The 20,265-nt window shown below is 51.4% G+C and overlaps 2 protein-coding genes across 16 annotated transcripts in view; both read right to left on the bottom strand.

The window, feature by feature from the left end:
• Positions 1–3,194, bottom strand: part of SRRM1 (serine and arginine repetitive matrix 1) — an 18,134-nt gene extending 14,940 nt beyond the window's left edge. For 8 of the 11 annotated variants that reach the window (XM_017836562.1, XM_017836564.1, XM_017836560.1 and 5 more), the window contains exons 1-2: positions 3,112–3,194; positions 539–628 (exon numbers count right to left, since the gene is read on the bottom strand). In XM_017836562.1, coding sequence (XP_017692051.1) covers positions 539–628; positions 3,112–3,132 — 111 coding nt within the window. In that variant the 5' untranslated portion in view covers positions 3,133–3,194. The remainder of the gene's footprint in view (positions 1–538; positions 629–3,111) is intronic. The other 3 variants (XM_017836566.1, XM_017836565.1, XM_017836567.1) reach the window with 2 other exon arrangements.
• A 3,698-nt stretch (positions 3,195–6,892) lies between these two features.
• On the bottom strand, positions 6,893–17,759 carry NCMAP (non-compact myelin associated protein). Of its 5 annotated transcripts, none has more exons than XM_017836504.1 (5): positions 17,693–17,744; positions 10,661–10,728; positions 8,762–8,856; positions 8,532–8,616; positions 6,893–7,551 (listed from the first exon to the last, which is right to left on the bottom strand). In XM_017836504.1, the coding sequence occupies exons 3-5, from the start codon at positions 8,844–8,846 to the stop codon at positions 7,410–7,412; spliced, it is 312 nt and encodes a 103-aa protein (XP_017691993.1). In that variant the 5' UTR covers positions 8,847–8,856; positions 10,661–10,728; positions 17,693–17,744; the 3' UTR covers positions 6,893–7,409. The 5 variants fall into 5 exon arrangements, with proteins under 5 accessions (XP_017691993.1, XP_017691995.1, XP_017691998.1 ...); XM_017836506.1 differs by lacking the exon at positions 17,693–17,744 and adding an exon at positions 17,310–17,496 and having other exon boundaries at positions 10,661–10,893; XM_017836509.1 differs by lacking the exon at positions 10,661–10,728 and having other exon boundaries at positions 17,693–17,759.
• Between the last annotated feature and the right edge of the window lie 2,506 nt (positions 17,760–20,265).

Genomic DNA, 20,265 nt, shown 5'->3' on the forward strand with positions numbered 1-20,265 from the left:
TATCAGCTGCTGCCTGGGCACCTTTGGGAAGCCCAGGGAAGGACCAGCTCTGTGCTCTGAAATAAAACACTGAATGACCAGGGATCTCCCAACAGCAGCTGCCCCTGGAGCATCCCACCCACCCACCTGAGGGACACTCCCTCCCTACAATCCCAGGGAATTCCACAGGGCAAAGCTCTGCAGCTCAGCAAGGAACCCTGAACTGTTTCTGCAGCTGCCCTGGTGGTGTCACTGCAGGAATGTCCCCACAACCACAGTGCCCTTCAGCACACTGCCCTAGAAAACCTGAAACAACAACAAACACCACCCCAAAAAAGGGCGGGGGGGGGCTGCATCTGAGGACGCCCAGAATTCCAAATTGTTAATATCTGCTGGAAAAACTGACTTCTTTTGAAGGTGCATTTAGTGCTGTGACCAGATCATGGATAGCACTGCTCTGTCTTTGACATTCCAATATCCTCCAGGGTGGTTTTAGGGAAGACATTCCTCACTCTTTGCTTGGTGTGTCTTACTTCCCATCTCACCCCAAGCCACTTACCTTCTTTTCTAAGCATTCTGCAAATTTCAGCTGCTTCAACAGCTTCTTCTGCTTGTTGCTGAAGCGATTGTCCTGCTCTGCACTGGTTCCCTGGAGCACAGGAAACAACAGTTTCAGCCTGTAGGACATTCAACCACTCTCCAGGGATTATTTCCCCACATATCTGCACTGGACAGAGCACAGCAGCACCAGTGAAGCCATCCTGTAAGTCCTTTTTTTTTTTTTTTTAATTATTTCAGGCAAAATAAGCCTTTCCAGGTGTGTTCAGCACAACAACCTTTCCCTGCTGCTCAGGGGTTTGGGGTGAGCAGCTGCTGAGCCCCACAGTGACACCTCAATCATAACCCCCCCTGGAAAACTGCTCACAAATTAAAGTACAGGAGTCTCAAACTGCCAGGAAAAGGGTTTGTGCTGCAATGCACAAACTTCCCAAACAGAATAAAGTCTTTTTCCTCATTCCAGGAACAGAAATGTCCTATTTGCTTACAGTGATTATCTCTGAAACCCCTGGGTGACTTGTCTGGGGCAAACCACCCCCCTGGGAGCCAGAAGGGTACAAAGAATACTCTTTTATTGATCCTCCTCTGTTAAAAGTTGACCAACTCATTCCACTTGCATGGACAGACACTGCAGGTTAATTCATTTGGAAGGGAAAAGCCTGGAAGTTCAGTTCTGGAAAACTTACTTGTAGAGAAGTCAACAGAACCAGACAGGAATAAGAGGAAGTGCAGAGCTACAGCCAAACCCTGATGGGCTGGTAAAAACTCAGAGCAAACCCACGGCCTGGGAAGTTTATTCAGGAAAACAACGTGACTGATGGAAAACATAGAATTTAATCCATGTCATTCCCTGTACCTGGAGGAAGGGGCTCAGCACCAGCAATAACAGCAGCTGTCAATGAACCAAATGATAACAAATAAGAAAAAAAACTCAAAATTCTAAGCTCCTCAACCACTTTGGTCAGAAAGCACCCGGAATGAGCAACATGACAATGCTGCAAAGTCATCACACATTGAAAGGGAACAAACTCCTGACATTCCCATTTGCTATTGCAGACCATGGGAATCCTAAAGACTGCCTGTGGCACAGGCACTTAACAGGATTAAGCCTGTTTAAAACTCTTTATAGTATCTGCAGTCTGCTGTGTGGCTCAGAACAAACACAACACTTGCCAGTTCACCCAGCAATTTAATGTTCTTTTTGGGTTGTTTTTTTGTTTTGTTTTGTTTTTTTTTTTTCAATTCTTTCACAACCCAGAAAGGAAGTTTTTTGTACCCTGTTTCTAACACGTGGCAAGAGGCAAAGGGAACCAAAGGGACAGAGCACGAGGGCTACAGGAATTTAAACACAGAGACAAAACAGTTTGCACTGAAACTTCACACACGTGTGAAGAACTGAAAGAACTATTAATAGGAGCTTTCTTGAGACAGGGAGTCCAAACTGCTGCTCTGCTGCACTTGTGTCATTTCACAAGAACTTTGGTTCCTCCAGGACCCAGACTAAAGCCAGAACACTGTTCACAGCCCCAGTTCAGAGCCACGTTGCTTCTGTTTTTATAAAATGTCACCTTCACAGGCCAGTTTAAAAGAAGGTTAGATTTCTAATTCAGTGTTTTCAGCCCCAGTAATTGTGCTGTCAATTACAACCACTTGGTTTGCAAACTTTGTAACAACTGCGCTGGAACAAGTGCAGATTTAACTCGTAATTATTTTTCTCAACACAAAACTGAATGGAGGGAAGGGTTATGTGTGTGCCGTGTTTTATAAGCTTCCTAGTTGCAGAAATTGAAAAGAACAAGTGAATGAATCTTGAAAATTTAAACTGGCTTTCAAAACTACCAGGGAAAACCAAAACTAAGGTCGTTCCAATGGAAGAAAAAGCTGAAAAGAAGCAGGCATTAAACCTAGGCAGGTTTAATGGCCTCTGCAGAAAATGCAGCATAGCTGCAACAGAGACAAAATTCAATGATTAAAATAAGAGATCAAGGTTAAGAATAAGGCACAACTTCGTTTTGCCATGAATACACTTAACAACCTTAAAAATCCCTCTCTAAAAAAAAAAAAAAAAAAAGGGGGGGCAGGTTTGTTTGGTCGCTTCGAACGCGGACACAGCAGAGCGTGGTCAGCGCAGAGCGAGGCTCGCTCCCCGCGGCCTCCCGGCCCGGTCCCCCCTCCCACAGCCCGGGGGGCTTGGGGGTCGCAGCCGTGACACCGCCCCGCGTGGGTCGGGCCCTGAGACCGGGGAGGGCCAAGGAGCTTCCCCGCTGGAAGGAGAGTCCTCCCAGCGACAATCCTGCCGGCGAGGATCCTCTCAGCCCCGATTCTTTCCTCCGCCCCCCGCTCCCCTCACGCTCCCGCCCGGGCCGCGCCGCCGCCATTTTCTCCGCGGCGAGGAGCCTGCGCAGGGCGCGGGGAGGAGGAGGGGGGGGGGAGGGTGCTCGGGCCGCCGCGCGAAGCAGCGCGGCCCCAGCGCGGCTCACGCAGCGGGCTCGGCCTGTCCCCTCCCCGCGCCCCGTGGCGGTGCGGCCGCAGCGCAGCCCGCCCTCAGGGCCTCGGCGGGGCCCCGGCACTTACGCGGAAGAACCCGGCGTCCATCTTGGCTCCTCCGCCTCCTCCCGGCCGCGGCGCGCGCTGCCGTCCCGGCGTGCACCGCGCACCCCCCCCCAGCCGCGCCGGGGGAGGAAGAAGGGGCGGGGAGGGAGAGCGCGAGGGAAGGGGCGGGGCCACAAGGCGCCTGCCCATTGGTTGGAGGGTCGGACGGGGGCCAATCAGAGAGCGTTCCGCGGCGGCGCGCGCGCGCGCGGGGGGGTGTGCGTGTGTGAATGTGTGACTCCTGCTCTCGCGAGATGTTGACACGCGCGGCTGGTTGCGACGCCGTAGTCTCGCGAGATCTCGCGTGCCCTCGCGGGGGCCGTGACTACCCCGCAGCGATGGCGGCGCGGGCGGTTCGTGAGGGCGCAGCGGCTCCGGCCCGCGGGAACAGCCCCCGGACCGACATGACGGGGCGTTCGCGACGGAAAACGGGGCTCTGCAGCCGTCACAGAATGGCGGAATGGTTGGGGTTGGAAAGGCATTCTGGAAATCACACAGTCAGAGGCAGGGTCACCTGGAGCAGGTGACACAGGACCGCGCCCAGGTGGGTCTGGAATGTCTCCAGAGAGGGAGACTCCACGCCCTCCCTGGGCAGCCTCTGCCACCTCCACGGAAAGAAGTTCTGCCTCATGTTGAGGTGGAACTTGTTATGTTTTGCTTTATGTCCATTACTTCTCGTCCTGTCACTGGGCACCATTGAAAAGAATCTGGGACCATCCTGTGACACCCCTTGGAGATATCTGTGTGGATTGATGAGATATTTGTATGGATTTATGGGTTCCCTCTCAACCTTCCGTCCTCCAGACTGACCAGGCCCAGCTCCCGTGGTGTCTCCTGATCCCAGAGATGCTCCAGACCCCAAATCATCTCTGCAGCCTCCACTGGACCCTCCCCAGCACCTCCTCATCCTTCTTGTCCTGAGGAGCCCAGAACTGGACAGAGACACTGCTGTGAGAGTTCTCTCCCCACACCTCAGTCACCAGTGTCCAGGACAGCAAACTGGTGTGACTGGTGCAGGTCACATGAATGTAACCTGCTGAAAGATGTGGGAGTAAAGTTACAACTCACTGAGGTCAATACAAATTTACCCACAGTGACAGCCTTGGGTTTTATCCAAAAGTAACTCCTATGTCCTTCATCTTTAATAAGGATAGTTTGCTTTAAATAAAAAAATTATTAATAATAATTAATAAATAAAATTAATTGCTACTCAAAGCACCACAGCTGCTTCCTGCTTCAGCAGCAGCCACGTGAGAGGCACGTGGGTTTATGGTTGTGTTTTTGGGAGATAAATTGTTTATGGGACTCGGGAATAAAACCCAAAGAGCATTCTTGTATTTTATCTGCTTGGACCTGCCATGGTCTGTGCTTTGCACGGCCAAACCTGGGGGAGTGCTGGGCTCAGCTGCTCCAGCACGGGAAGGAGGACTGGGATGGGGGTCAAGGTGGTGTCAGGAATTCAGTTGTCAGCTAAACTTGGAATTGCTTTGTGGTTTTGTTGGGAAACGCGAGTTCCAGGCGGCCGGGAGGGAGGAGGACACTAGGTGGAGCTCCGTGCTCTCTGCTGGGGTATGAGGGTGACGATGAGGGGTGAGAGCTGCCGCCCTGCAGGAGTTTTGGGGTCGGGACTTACCCAGCGGTGCAAAATTAAACATTTTACCGGCATATTTGCATCTCTAAGGTGCCAGCTGTGAGACTGAAGGACCCGACCTGCTGAAGGCACTCCAGAGGACTTTTAGGAGCAAAAAAAAACTCCACCACTGATTCTTGCAAGACTATGGAAAAAACTTGTAGTGATATTTTTTTCTCTGCCCTGCGGCCCCAATGTCCTCGTTGTCACTGCTGAACCAAAGCACAGAGCAAGGGGCTGGAAATGTTGCTTGTTCCTCCCAGGGAGAAAGGCCCTGGGGCCACGAGTGCCCAAATCTTGTTAATTTGCAGAGTTTCATGGATAATCTCCAGCGAGTCTTGTGTGGATCAAAGTGTTGCACTGACACTGCCTGTTCTCTCCACAGCTTTCAGTGTTTCTTTAACCAGCTGGTTTCCCAGGGGGGGCAGGAGAGCAGCAGGGGCAGCTGAAGGGGGGCTTTCCCAAAATCTGGGCCTTTGGGAGTGGAATCAGGGAGCCGAGACGGGGCAGGTCGAGTCGGCACTGAGGCGGCGCAGGGAGAGCGTGGGATTGTTCCTGGAAAACTTAAATCCACAGCAAATTACACAAGTGGAAATACAGGGGGGTTTTTGTTTCTTAGGGAGGTGATTTTGCTTGCTCAGCACAAGCTCCCGGGTTTTGCTGCCAGGAGGGGATCGTGGGGGCCTCCCAGGATGGGCCAACACGAGGCAAATTTTTACTGGGATTGGAATTTTCTCGATTGAGCAAATGCTGGTGAGGCCAAAGCAGTGACTCTCCTGCCAGGAACAGTAATTCTACAAAAGCAGAGTTGCTCACAGTAGCTCTGCTTATTCTGCTCGTGAACTTCAGTGGTTTGAAATGAAGTAAATGGAAAGTAAACAAAATTTGCTAGAAGTAGGTCTGGCTGGTGATGTTGAACATAACAGTAGGATGGGGCTTATCTTTTCTAAAAGTCTTGATTCCAATATATGCCCAGAGAACATCCTTAGCTGATCAGAGATAGCAACAGAAGGTCAACTCCTTCATATTTTTTTAGGAAAAAAATTAGATTTGCATCTGCTGTCCCTTCTGAATGATTAAATCAATCACCCCTGCCACAAAAAATAAGAGAACTAGGATAAGTAAAATATTTACAGCGAGATTCAGAAACTTCACAAGCAGCTGTCTCAATATTTAGCTTGGAATTCAAACCCTCCTCCAGTTTCAGACAAAAAAAATAATACTGCAAAGTAATTGAATTTAGTTTCTGCACAAAAAAAACCCCAAAAAACCCCCAAACCAAACCCAACAAACCACCAGTTAGTAAAAGTGACCTGTTCAAGAGGTGGCTTCTTGGAAAAAATATATAAAAAATAGATCAAGTTGTCCCCCAGTCCCTCCCCACCCTCCCCTGAGGACAGGGGGATTCAGGGATGTACCTGTTGGTGACGTGTTGGGAAGAAGCTGCAGGACAAAAAGCTCTAAAGCTGGAGGTTCTCTGATCAGTTCAGTCAGACAACAGTAACTTCTCCCTCTGTCCAGCCATTCCAGTGAGTGATTCCATAAAATTTAAGCTCTGTGTGTCAGGGAGTGGAGCTGTTCCCCAGAGCCTCATGTCCTTCCCTTTAAGACGAGGTTTAACTCCTCAGCTCCTTCCTAAAATCCTTCCTGTCTCTGCCAGCCCCTTGGGGGCTGCTCTGACACACCCTCAGACAATCAGCCACCGACTGACAATGCTGCTCTGTGTTCCCACTCAGTGGGCTGTGAATATCCCTGGGAATTCCTTTGTGGCATTGCTGGACACCCACAACCATCACACTCACAAAACAACACCGTTTTTCTCAGTTCCTTTCTAGGATAAAAAAATTTCTAAAAATAGTTGGAGCCCGGTCTGCACCAGGGAACAAAGCCTTGCAGGGGGTGAGTGGCACACTGGGGCTCTGCAAAGCCTCACTTGCTTTATAAAAGATTATTCCTTCTATTCCCAGGGTTATTTTTCCAATTAAAGAACTCACATTTTGTGCAAGAGACAAAACATTCTCAGGCAGCTCCAGGCCTGGACCCGAAGCGATTCTCGAGAGTGAAAACCCTCAGACACCCGAGCTCCTTTGGAAATGGAGAGTTACATGGTTTATAGAAACAGTTTAAAAATGCTTGAAAATAAAAAGTACCGTTTTATCTCAACCCATACACGCGTGGGCTTAGAAACACGACAGGTGAGTAACGATAAATACAATTCTGCTGCTTCCTGTGCCATCCATCGTGTGTAAAACACACCACAAACCTGTGCCATGTAATTCACAACAAACCCAGCTCCAACCTGAGCTGTGGCACGTCCAGATTTTTCTTCCTGTTTACCAGCAAGAACAGAGAAAGTTCAAACCCTGAGCCAGCAAAAGCTCCACAAAATCTGAGCTGGCGCCTTCTCGCTTCGTCCGCTCTCCCCACACCCCGGGCTCTGATGATTCCTGTGCCTCCACCAGCTGATTTCAGCCACAGGAAGAGTGTCCAGACCTCTTATTTTTCCTCTCAAAGAGAGAAATCGGGATTAATTACAATCCACAGGCGAAGCAACAGCCTGTTGCTGTTCCAAAGGCTTTGCTGAGGAGTCCCAGGTCCGTGCGAGCGACAGTTCCACCTCTTGTCTGCCGGGGAGGACGAGTGTTCCCGGTTACCTGTCGTGCAGGTGGATGTCCACAGGGATGAAGGTCACCGTGGGAGGCTGGCACAGGCCGTGGCTGTTGTGCCCCAGAGGAGGTGGCATCGCTGCCTTGGGGGGTTTGGGTTCCAGCTCCCGCCTCACCCGCATGCGCCTGCAGAGGAAACGGGACCGTCAGCGGGGCTGGTGCTGCCGTGGGGAGGGTTGGGAAGGTTCCCACAGAGCCAGGTTGCATTGTACAGTTGTTTGAAAGTCAGTAAAAGCCAGGATTTCATCCCAAAGAATCGACAGAGGAAGTGCAGAGCTACAGCCGAACCCTGATGGGCTGTTAAGGACTCAGAGCAAACCCACGGCCTGGGAAGTTTATTCAGGAAAACAACATCACTGATGGAAAACATGGAATTTAATCCATGTCATTCCCTGTGCCTGGAGGAAGGGGCTCAGCACCAGCAATAACAGCAGCTGTCAATGAACCAAATGATAACAAATAAGAAAAAACCTCAAAATTCTAAGCTCCCCAACCACTTTGGTCAGAAAGCACCCGGAATGAGCAACATGACAATGCTGCAAAGTCATCACACATTGAAAGGGAACAAACTCCTGACATTCCCATTTGCTAGTCCAGACCATGGGAATCCTAAAGACTGCCTGTGGCACAGGCACTTAACAGGATTAAGCCTGTTTAAAACTCTTTATAATATCTGCAGTCTGCTGTGTGGCTCAGAACAAACACAACACTTGCCAGTTCACCCAGCAATTTAATGTTCTTTTTTAAGTTTTTTTTTCAATTTCTTTTTTCAATTTCAGCCCAAAGGTACAAAATGGCAAGTCAGCGCTTCCAGAGCACAAGAAGTGAGAAATCAAGCTCCCCTCTGGCAGCTTTGCTGCACGCTCACACCTTCCCTGCATCACAGAAATCCCTAAAAAGAGCTTCCACCAAGCATCCCCCATGAAGGAATTCTGCTTCCTAACAACCCAGTCACAGAGCACTGACTGTGAGAATTAGGACACTTCCAGCAGCACACAGAGGTTTAGATTCTTCTGGAAACTGTCAGCAACAAATCCTGAAGTGCTCTGCTGGCTGAGAGCGGGGACTTTGGTCCATTTTGGTGAACACAGAACTTGGCCACGTACCTGTTGTATGTTTTCAAGGTGAGCAGAACCACTGTAAAAATGATGATCACTCCCACCACGATGGCAGCAACTATTGCTCCAGAACCTGGGAGAGAAACAGGGAGGGGAAAAAAACCCCCTTTTTTTACAAAGTTGTCACTGTACTCTTTGAAGTTTGGTAAGTACAAAGGTCCACTTAAAAAAATAAAATAATAAAATAAAAAAAGCCACCAGCCCATTCCTATTCTTACTCTGGTAGAGACTTTGTTCTTGAGACTTTGTGGTCACGTTCCCTGAGAGCTGGGTGTTGTTGCTCAGTGGCGTGGCCGTCGTCATCTTGATTCAGCTGCAGGGGGAAACAGGGCAGTGAGTTCATAAAACATTAATGAAATATCAACCCCAGTTTGGCAGTGATAATTAGGCAACTGTCCATTAAAGGGTCAGAACCTACTGAGTGAGGGTTCACCGAGCTGGGGTTCTTAATGTTTTCACTGTGGTGAAAATCTGGAATGGAAATTTCGCCCCAATCTTGAGCAGTTTGCTTTAAAATATCCCCTGTTTGGTATTAAAAGGATAAAATAAGACATAAACACAACAGTGCATTGTTGCTATGTACCATTGCTGTTTGGAATAATGGGTATTTTAAAAGCTTTAGGATTTTTAGGTTATCATCTCAGGTTGAGATACAATTCTGCACTCAGAATTCAGCAACGTGTCTTGAGGGAAGGGGAAAAGTCAGCACAGAAAGGTTTAAAAACTCCATTCTAAAATAGAATTTAGGGTGGTTTCATTCATCTGATGTGAAGAAGCCTGATTTGAAGCTCCAGAAGTTCCATGGCAAACAAGAGCCACCCCAGGACAGGGTGACTGCTGTGACAGAGGGCTGGTGTGAGCTCAGCCCAGCACCTCCCTCACCCCGGTGTCACCTCAGCTCTGTTGTTGGAAGTGGACAAGCTTCCAAGTGGACAGCTGAAAATATGCCTGTTCCTGGGTCTGAGTAAAACTAGATCTAGACAAAGCAGCCTGGATGTTTCCTGGTTTTATAAGCCTTTCCCAAATGTTTTCTCAGTGCACCTGGTAACCCAAGCCATTAAAGGGCTCCTTCAGCCCGAGGGAGGTGTGAGCACCACTTCCAACAGTCCTCTGGAACCACTTCAGCTCCCAGCTCCAGAGAGCTGGGACACTCCAGCTATCCTTTGAAAAGTAAATTATTCTTCAACACTCGATATGGAATTGAGTTTCCCATTTCAGATGCTTCCCAGTTCAACCAGGCAGGGCTCTGTTACACTCCACTGGGATAGTGTGGCCCTGTGGCATGTTCTTGGTGCAGGTAATTTTGCACAGCACAAGATACACGACAGCCAGGAATAATTCAGCAGATAGAAATCAGCTGGTAAGAAAAATAACTGGGAATCTGACAGGCAGCCTGCTCTCCCTTCCCCCTGGGGAGGCTTTCCCAAAGGTTTCTGCAAAGTAGCCTCTATCCAACACCACACAGGGTGGCAGGCAGAGATTTGGGAGGCAGGAGGACACAATGGGGTGGACAGTGACAGGCAGGGGGTTGTTTGGGGAGGGCACCAGCTGAGTCAACACACGGTGTGTCCTTGGGAGGCTCCGTGGCAGGGATGAGAGGGATCAAGAACCAGCAGGAAGGGAAGCAGTCAGGGTTTGCCTGGGGATGTGGGATCAGGACTGCAAGGTCCATTTCACCAAATACTTCAATCCCCCAAAGGTAAAAGGTTTGGGTTTCTTCTTTTAATCTAAACCCCCAAAATAACTCTGTCCCGAGCCTGTAACTGGGTCGTTCTCCTCTGGCTGAATGATGCCTTTGTTCAGCCCAGGCCACCTTAATTCAGCAGCACGAACAGCAGCTGCAGATCTTTCAACACGGAAATATTTTGTGTTTAGAGCTTGCCCAGCCTTGTAGTGCAGCACAGGGAAAGGGCTCACACGCACCTGGGGGCACCTGAGAGGTACCAGAGCTCAGGGAAGAGCTGTCCCTGCCCCTCCCCACCACTCAGAACTGTGGGGATGGGGGGTTGTACATTGGCAGCAGAGGCTGAAGAGCCTCTCCATCCCTCTGCAGGCTGGGGAAAGCTGGGCATGGGCAAAATTCAGAAAATTCAGGAAAAAACACGTCCAACTCTCACCTTGTGGCTCCTGACCAGAAGAGCTCAAACCCCAGGCTCACAGGAGTGTTCTGCTCCTCCTCTGGCTGCTAAAATAAAAACCCCCAAATAAATAAGGCTGAATAGTTTGTTATTAGGTCATGTAATACTCCTGCTTCCTACCTTCCACCTGGTTCAAACCACCTTGAGGAGGGTTGAGCTGTTTGTGCATGAGTCACCCAAACCCAAAGGATTTTTACTGTCAGTGAAACCTCCTGTTTACGAAAAGGATTAATTGATCCGCCAGGGTGGGAACAAACAATTGGAAAAATGCATCAGGTCAGGTTTTTTCTCAATGGTGCAGCAAGTAAAGAGGTCCAAGGCCCGTGTCTCCAAGGTCTGTGTCTCCAGCCAGGGCAGGAGGGGCCTGTCCTTTACCTGCAGCAAGTCCCTGCCCCGTGAATCAGCAGGTTCCACCTGACCAAGCCCCTGCTGCGAGACTCAGGGACCCAGCAAAGCCCAGCAAAGCCCATGGGAACCCACTGCTTTTGGGGCATTGCAGCCTGGATCCCGCTCTGTATGGGAAAGCACATGGAAAGTCAAGAGTGCTGGACAAAAGCCGTTCAGCAGGGGAGAAGAAATGGACTTTGATACAGCAATCACAGGACATTCCTTCTCCATGACACACTGCTGCACTTCCCCCTGTGCACACACACCTGCCTGGCCTTTGAGAGCCTCTAACTCACCCAGCCTGGGGGTGGAGGCTCGCTCACACTGCTGGTTGTTTTACAGAGCTGCAAATGTTTCCATAAAGTTCAGCTCCGGGCCCGTTTCCATGTAAAACACCTTGGCAGACACAGTGTGTAGGTTGTTTTGGCCCATGGGAGCGATGCCCCCGTTGGTACCTGCCCTCCTGCCCCCCCTGCCCTGCCCAATTTCAGCTGGGGGGCCCCCCCTGCTCCTTCAGGAGGGGATGGGGATCAGAGCTCACCCATCAGCAGCTCCTGCACAATTACAGGAGAGGGGGGACAGGGAACAGAGGGCTCTGTTTGAGTCTTTATCCAGGAGAGCTGGGCTTGGAGAACCAACTCCCTGCCAGGGAAGGCAGGTGCTGGTGAGGAATGCACCCAAATTCAGTGCTTGGCCACCTAGAAAAAGGTGGGGTTTGCATGGAGCACCTTCCCAGCATCACTGGGAACATCAGCGGGGATTGGGACAAGCGGGGATTTTAGACTGAGATAAAAACACCACGTGGTGCTTCAGTGGGACCTGAATGTGCCCAGATCCCCCCTGAGGGGCTCTAAAGAGGGAGGAAGGAGGGAAAGAAACCCCGAGTTCAAACTGCTGGGGGGCAGCTGGGGCAGAGCTGTGGCCTCAAGGGAACAACCCCTGTCTGTGCGAGCCCCTTCGTGTCCCCACGGCAGAGCAGCACCTTCGTGGGTTTGTCTCAGGGTCTGGCACGAGCTCCCCAGGTTTAGCTGTTGTTAAAACACACGTTAAAAGCTTTGCATTTCCTTGCCAGGCCAGAGAAAGTTCTGCAAACTGCAGCAGCTCTGTGCAGCAGCAGCACCAAGGAGGGGAGCTCAGTCACCCTCCCTGGCTCGTGTGGTGAGAGGGGCTCAAACCCCTCAGCTCACACAGGTGACAGGAACTGAGGGAGGGAGAACCAAATCCCTGGGAAGAAACCCCCTCATTTCCAGAGCCACACCTGGGAACAGGAACCCAACAGACTTTTGTCCCTGACTTGCCCAGGAGCAATGCCTGAACGAGGCTGTGAACTGCACATTTCCCAGTTCTAATCCTCTTTTTTTGCTTTAAAATTCTGGGCCACACACATTTCTCCTCTCCCTCTGGGTGAATGGACTTATTCATGGGAACGACAGCAACTCCACCATGTGCAGCAAAGTGCATTCAGACCCTAAAAAACCACCCCAGACCCTTCAGGGTAGGGCTGCCCATGCAGGCAAGCCAGGATGTGGAAGCAAAACAAGCCAGAGGTATTTTCCCACTGGTTACAGGCCAGGATCTGAGGCACACTGGGATCAGAAGCCTTGTGAAATATCCAACAGAACCAGGGTTTGAAGTTAGAATGGAAAAAACCCCAGCAAGCACCACCACCCTGCTGGAGCTCCTGCAGCTCAGAGCCTGGGCACAGAACTGCCCAGGGGGGGCTGCTGGGTTGGGCTCAGTTGCCTGTTCTTAATTTTTGTGCCTTTTAAACAGCCCAGATCACCCCTTTTCCCCTGACAAATATCATATGTGTCACCTAGAGCTTCCCACCCTGGACCCAGGCAGGATTTACTGCTTGTCTGAGCTTCCAGGCAGGAAGCTGGGATGCATAAAATCCCCTCCCCATCCAGAAATGCCAAACAGACATGATTTTTTCAAACTAATAACATCATACAAGAGAAAAAAGGTCTGTTTAACCTGCTGTGGTTACTTAGTGAGGTCCTTAAAAGACATTTGCAATAAATCATTTGGTCCCGTGGCTGCATTTGCAGGAGGTGGAATTACTTTGTTACTTAGGTCTGAAATAATTCATTAAGAGGAAATGGAATAAGATTTTAAACCCAAATTCCCATTTACATGCACTGCACAGATGATACATCAAGAGAGAGCTGGGAGCAAATTTGAAGCTTATTCCTGAAAGCAATGCTAGAGGTTGTCTTTTGCTGGCAGCTTTTTAAAAATGATTATTAGAAAGCTCTTATTCTACATTTTTAGCTTATGACTCTACACAAAGGCACCAAATGAACCAACTCCAAGTTGTGTAACCAAGAGCTGGCAAATGAGAACTCTCACGGGATCCAACTCACTATAACAAAGAGGAGAAGATGCAATGATCTGTTTTTGGGAGAAGAGACTCCTGTCCAACAACACTGAGCCGTGTCTCCAGACATATTCCTTGGGAATCCTCAAGGGTTCAGTCATCCCTGCACAGATTCAACAGCTCAGATCACGGCTGCTCATCTGGAAATCTGGGATACACCCCCCCCTGCAGCAAGTCCTGTGCCTTCTGGAAGGGATTGGAGCCACTTCCACACTACATGTTACACCAGATGGGTTTGGATACACCAGCACATCCCAGAAATGCAGCTCCTGTGCTGGAGGCAGCTCATGAGCAAACAATTCAGTCAGGGAAGTCACCAGGAGGGAGAGAATTCCCTGTACAGAACAAGGCCCATTCCCAGCTCATCCGGACTCAGCGGGAGCTGGGAGATCATTCCATGCTCAAAGAGCTTCACAGAACCATATCTGTGAGTAGCAGCTCCCACCAGTGCCTGCAGCACAATTAACCTGGGATTTGGGAATGAAAAACGGGGTCTGGTGGGTTACAAGACCCACCACAGCAACTGGGGAAGAAAATCCACCTGCGCTCGTGCACGTGAAGGTGATGGTTGTTAGAGCAGGTACAAAGCATCACAGGAGCCCCAAAACACAACACAGGAGCCCCAAAACACGACACAGGAGCCCCAAAACACGACACAGGAACCCAAAACCATGACACAACCCAGACTCTTTTGCTTGCAGCAAGGTGGTTCTGCCCATTGCTCACATCCCACGCTCCGGGAGGGTTCCTGGGAATGCTCATCAGGTGGGGGGGCACGGGAGGGAAGGACATGTAATCAGCAGTTAAACATTACCCAGAGAAAAAACTGATTCAGAGAGGAGAAAAATGCCTCCAGGCACCTGCAGGAATCTCTCAAGGCAGGAGTGGCTCCTGGGGGATGGTCAGTGAGACTGGAGGGGACAAATGTTGGAGACCATCAGTGTGGGCACTCAAATGGAAAGCAAGAGGATTAATCCGAGCTGAGCCCTCAGTTAGAGCCTGGCAGGGGTCAGTGGCATCGTGCCAAGCACCCCCAAATCCCACCACCCAATAGTTTATCTCTGCTGTTCAAAGAAGTTCCAGCAAAGTGCCTGTTGGTGGCAAGTTCTGGACAAATAAAGTACAGAAAAGCGGCTCATCCGTGAGGACATTTCCCACAGTGGAAAGTCAACCCTGCTTTGAGCACATAACCACCTAGAAAGGACCCTGCCATTGCTTTGGAAAAGTCCCCACAGCTTTTCAGATTGCTGGAGGAGAGAGTTTAAAAAAGAAACAACACTGCAGACTCAGCAATGTGTTTGCAGAAGTGCTTCCCAGGCTCTGCACCTCCCCGGATCTGCCCTTTCCCGAGCGGCTGGAGCAGCTCAGGAGGTTGGGGAAATCCTCTCTCACCTGCCATTTTCCATCAGAGCATCTGCTTTACTCCAGGCAAACCCCATAAATGCTCCACAGCAGGAGGGAGGGGGTTAGGGCTGAATTTGGAGCTCCCCCACCCCGAGCTGTGTTTCCTTTGGAGAGTCGATTGGCACAAACACGTGTGACCCCACACTGCTCCCGTGGGCTGCCTTTCCTAAAGGCAGGCACATCTGCTGGGTTGAAGGTTTTGAGGCTTCCCTTACAGGCTGATATATCAAGAGGGAATTTGCCTTTCCAAGGGATTCTTGGGGTTTCTGCAGGAACACAGCAGAGCCTGTGTGATGCTCTGGGTTGGCACCGTGGGCAGCCCCCCGGGGCTGATTCATGGGCTCCTTCACCCTCCTCACCCCAAGCACTGCCAAATCCCACCAAAGGGCACCTTCCCAGCAAGCCCACAGCTGAGTGGTGCAGTGCTGATGCTACATGGGATGAATGTGGGGGTGTTTGCTCCGGGGGCTGCCCCATCCAAGTGGGACTGTGGTACAGGCAGAGCCCCTTCCTGTGCCCTCCCACCCAGCCTGGCACTTGAAGCAGCTGCACCTTCAGCCTCGTGGCTGGGCAGGGGCACCCCTGGCTGGTATCTGCCCTGAGCACCTGACAGCAAGGAGGGACTCCAGGGCCTCTGGAATTGGGTTGTAACTTGGTTGCTCCGTGGAGGTGGTTGTGAAAACACTCAGCTGTGTGTCAGTGGGAAACCGGGTGACTCAGACATCCCTGCAGCTCTTTCCCTGCTTTCCCTCCTCTGTGATCTCCATTCATGCCTCACATCATCCCTCCCTGCAAGAGGCCTGACCAGGGCTATAGGTTTGAGCTGCATTTCCTGGGGTTTGTGGCTCTCCATGAAAGCAGCACAGTCATCCCCCACCACATTCCTTCCTTCTCCCACGTGCCCAACACCAGGCCAGGGCAGGGCTCAGCCTCTGGCCCCGACCAAACCCCCTCCTGACACAGTGACCCCGATCCCAGCACGAGGGCAGGGAGCCCAGGGTGTGGGATGTCACCCAGGGGAGCAGGGGCTGCTCTGGGCAGGCCCCAGCACCCCACAGGGTGTTCAGGATTGGGGGATTTGCCCTCAGAGCACAGGAGCTGCTGATCTGAGAGCCCTGGGTTGCCCATGGGCACTAAATCCTGACTGATTCACTCTCCATTGCCACAGGTGAGGAGAAGAATTCAGTGTAACTGATAAAAGTCACGCTTGCAGGAGCAGCAGACAGAGAGGAGCTGGGCTGGACAGGAAAGCTTCAGGAATTCCTGCCAACAAGGCAGCCAAGCCTCCTGCCAGCTGTGGGCCAGAGCTTTGGGAGTGTTGTCCTTGCTCAGCAGCTCAGTCTGAGGCACAACAGGCTCCCCAGCTGCTGGGCTGGACCTGCTGCAGCTGAAGCTCTTCAAGGACCAGAAAAATGCAAATCCTGATCCTTTTGTGAGAACCTCTGAGAGCTTCACATCCTTCAGGGTTTTCTGTATTAAAAACTATAGAGGGACTCCTGGGTGGAGTACAGAGACTCCTGGATGGAATATCACACTGTCAGGGGGCAGGGTTAGATGGGATATAAGGAAAACACTCTTCCCTGTGAGGGTGGGGAGGCCCTGGCACAGGTTGCCCAGAGAAGCTGTGGCTGCCCCATCCCTGGAAGTGTCCAAGGCCAGGTTGGACGAGGTTTGGAGCAGCCTGGGCTAGTGGAAGGTGTCCCTGTCTATGGTTAGAAGACAAACTTTAAGGTCCCTTCCCAACTCAAACCATTCTATGATATAAAGACTCTGTATACACAACATAAGGAACTCTGTCTGCAGCAGGGAAATGCAGCTCCTTTCACTTTGCAAACAGCAGCACAAAAGCACTCACAGGATTTCTTGCACATGCCGACTTGTTGAGTCAGTGAGGCACCTTCCCCTCTCCCAGGAACCCTTTGGACAAACACACAGGTGGTTGACACCTCATGTTTTCAGCCTGGGAATCCCTCAAGCCCAGCCTGGCACCCACAGCCTGGTTACCTGTCCCCACAGAGAGACAATGACTGACAGGCTGTGGAGTCACCGGTCCCTGCTCTACCTTTGTCTCCTGGTTTGTAAGCACTAAAGGAAACCCTCCTGCCCAAACACTCCAGCCCAGCCCAGCCTATCACAGCAGTGAAATCTGTTTACAAAATGCTCTGCTTCCTTTAGCAAGGACTTCCTGGGGCATTAAATACATAAATTACCAGGAAAGATCAGAAATGGCCGTTTAAACCTGTCAGCAACTTCAGCATGTTCCCAAATAATGCAAGCACTGTAGTTCAGTGGGGTCACTCAGCGAGCTGTAACACAATGCTCTGAGCTTTCTAGTCCTTCTCCTCTTAAATATTACTTTGCCAGCCCTTTCCAGCCACTCAACAGATTAAAGAAAAAGAAAACCAAACGCACCCACACACACACCAAAACCACAAACAAAAAAAACCACCAACAAACCCTTATTTATAGCGCTGGGGTTGAATAAGTCAGGACCGGAGATCCAGCGCTTCCAGCGATGAAAGGACACCGCCAGCGAGGGAACAATCGCTCAACAGCCGCGCCGAGTTCTCTCCGGGGAGGGAACAACGCGCCAGCTCAGCCCCAGTCCCGTCCCTTCGAGGTTTCCAATTAATGGAACAACTGCTCGAGCACCAGCTCAGAGCTGCCCATACAGAGCTCCGCGTTTGCCGCGGCAGGCGAGCACAAACCCGGAGTAACCCCGCGCACAAACCCGGGGCAACCGCGCCCAGAAACGGGCGTTCGCACGGGCAGAAGGGTGCGAACGGGGAGGGTGGAATTGGTGGGAAATCAAGGGCGATTCCCCCGCCGCGGGTACTCACGGAGGATGCTGCGGGCTCGGGGCGCTCCCGCGGCCGCTCCGGCTCCTTCCCCCGGCCGGGGCTCGCCCGCCGCCCCTTGCCCGGCCCGGGGACAGCCCGGGGACAGCCCGGGGACAGCCCGGTGCCGCTGTCGCTGCCGGCACAGCCCCGGCACAGCCCCGGCACAGCCCCGGCACGGCCCCGGCACGGCCCCGCCGCCCGCAGGTGCCTCCCCGGGGCCGCCCAGCCCGGCCCGGCCCCCGGCACCGCCTCCGCGGGTGCCCCCGGCACGGCCGGGCAGCGCTTGGGAGGGGGATGGATGATGGAAGGCTCTGGGATACACCCCACACCCCCACACCCCTCCCCAGCTCACAGCCAGAGCGCCGGAGATTTGGGAACAGCCCGACTCCCGCGGCGCTTCAGTGCCCAAAGGTCCTCCAGGCTCTTCGGGGGAAGAATCCCAAACGCGTCCATCCCGGGTGGTTCTGTCCACTCGTCAGGATCGAGCTGGGAAGGAATCCTTGCCTTTAACCTGTGCTTCGACTTCTTTATCCTGCGTTTCCCGCTAAAGAGTGGGGAAGAAGTGTGTGACCACAGTCCCTGTCGGGATTTTTCCTGTGGAAATCCCACTTATAAAAGGGATCTGCCCCCTGCCTCGACCTGATGCTGCTCCCACGGGAAACCAGAAAACCACATGAACAAGCCACAGCCCTCAGTCCAGGCTCAGCTCGTGGTTTAGGGTTGCTGTGCAGATGTTTCTCCCCCCATCCTCCAGTTCAGCTTCCCCAGCTGCAACCAGAGCCACCATCCCTGTTACAACCCACCTGAAACACATGGATGGAACCTGCCCCTTACAAAGTCCTGCCTCCACATGCAAAGGCAGCAACAGGGGCATCCCAACTGTCCATGAACATTTGCAGTGGATTTCTTGGGAAGACCAGAGTACGGCACAGCCTGAAAAGTTGGGATGAGGAATGAGGTGCTTCCTTAATTCACAGCTCCCTGCTTCTTCCTGGGTCTGTGCACAATGATCTGCAGGTTCACCACATAAAGCACTTTGGGGAGCCATTGACAAAGATGTCAAATATAAACCTGAACTTGCACTTATAAACCTGAACTTGGATTTATAAACCTGAACTTGGATTTATAAACCTAAACCTGGATTTATAAACCTAAACCTGGATTTATAAACCTAAACTTGCCTTGGTGCCAGTCAGTGCTTGCACCAAAGAGAAAGCTACAGCCACAAGTCCCATTTGAGAAGCTGGTGCTCAAGTCCAAGTGAAGACTTAAAGAACAACCAGACCAGCACAGACCACCACAGGGAATGGGAACTCACCTCCTCCAGAAACTTCTGTGTTCCCAACACGGGTCATGCTCAGTTTGGTGCCCACCATGGACTGGTTTCTACACTGCACCCCAAGCTGAACCCCACAGAGGCTTTCTCACCAGAAACCACATCCAATTATTCAGCAATTTTCCTGCACAACTACAAAGACCCACATTAGTCACTTCCAGCTCAATCCTTTTGCCTCAATCCCTCCCTGTGCAGCTCCTTAAAACCAGAGACTGAAGTCTCAGCAGGGATTACTCACCAGTCATCCTTTCAAGGGAATAAATTTTGCTTGATTGGTTTCTTTTCAATTACTGCCTCATCCTGCATGAACAAGAAGGAACATGAGGCTCCCCTGGGAACAGGAGTGGTTCTCCAGCCACGTACCTTCCCTGGGCTGTATCTCTGGAGAGCACAAGGGGCTTCTTTCAACAGTGAGCAACCATCACTTGGAAGAGGTATGAATGCAAGTTAATGAAAGTAATTAATAACTCAATTTAAATAGCATAAGAAAGAAGGAACCAGCCTCTGTGACTGTTGGGTTGATGTGGAAAGAAGAAAATGTTCTGTGTTGCTACCAAGCATTGGCTGGATGATGTTCCTCCCTTGCAGAGATGCAAGTTCAAAGGAGAATTCAGATCTCCTGCTTCCCACTGCTTTGTCCTGAACAAGGACATTCCCTCTGGGACAGGCACCTGAGGAAAGACAGACCCCTTGCTTTAGAGAAACCCCCCCGGGAGCTTCTGTTCGAAGTCTCAGCCACGTGAGAAAACCAATCCAGAGGATCCCCCTGGGAGGAACTGGAACACAGCAATCCCAGCTGGAAGCAGCCCAGTGTCATTGTTCCAGGCACCACAGTGTGCTCAGCATCCTTTAAGCCATAAAACCCAGCTGGATTTATGAGGTGCTGCCCCTGCCACGATGCTCAGGAGGGTGTGAACATCCACAAGGACGCCAAGGACGAGCCCGGTAAAGGCAAATGTGAGGCAGCAGAGAGGGAGGGTGGGACTTTCCCAAGTGTTTGCTTGGGAAGAAATCCCTCACCAGGTCCTGAATTTGTAGCCCTTTACCATTAGCTGCAGTAATAAACCCACATGCTGGGTTTATACACCGTTAAATGTGTAAATACATATAAATGTTTATACACTGTTGTGTATAAAGCTCTGCTGCCAACACCAGTTACCCAGTTTACAGCTCCTCAGCCACCAATCCTGATCCATTCCTGTTAGAGGAGGACAAAAGGAGACACTGGGGTGCTCCA

The sequence above is a fragment of the Lepidothrix coronata genome, unplaced genomic scaffold (assembly GCF_001604755.1).
Source record: "Lepidothrix coronata isolate B3197 unplaced genomic scaffold, Lepidothrix_coronata-1.0 Scaffold279, whole genome shotgun sequence".
Taxonomy (NCBI): Eukaryota; Metazoa; Chordata; class Aves; order Passeriformes; family Pipridae; genus Lepidothrix; species Lepidothrix coronata.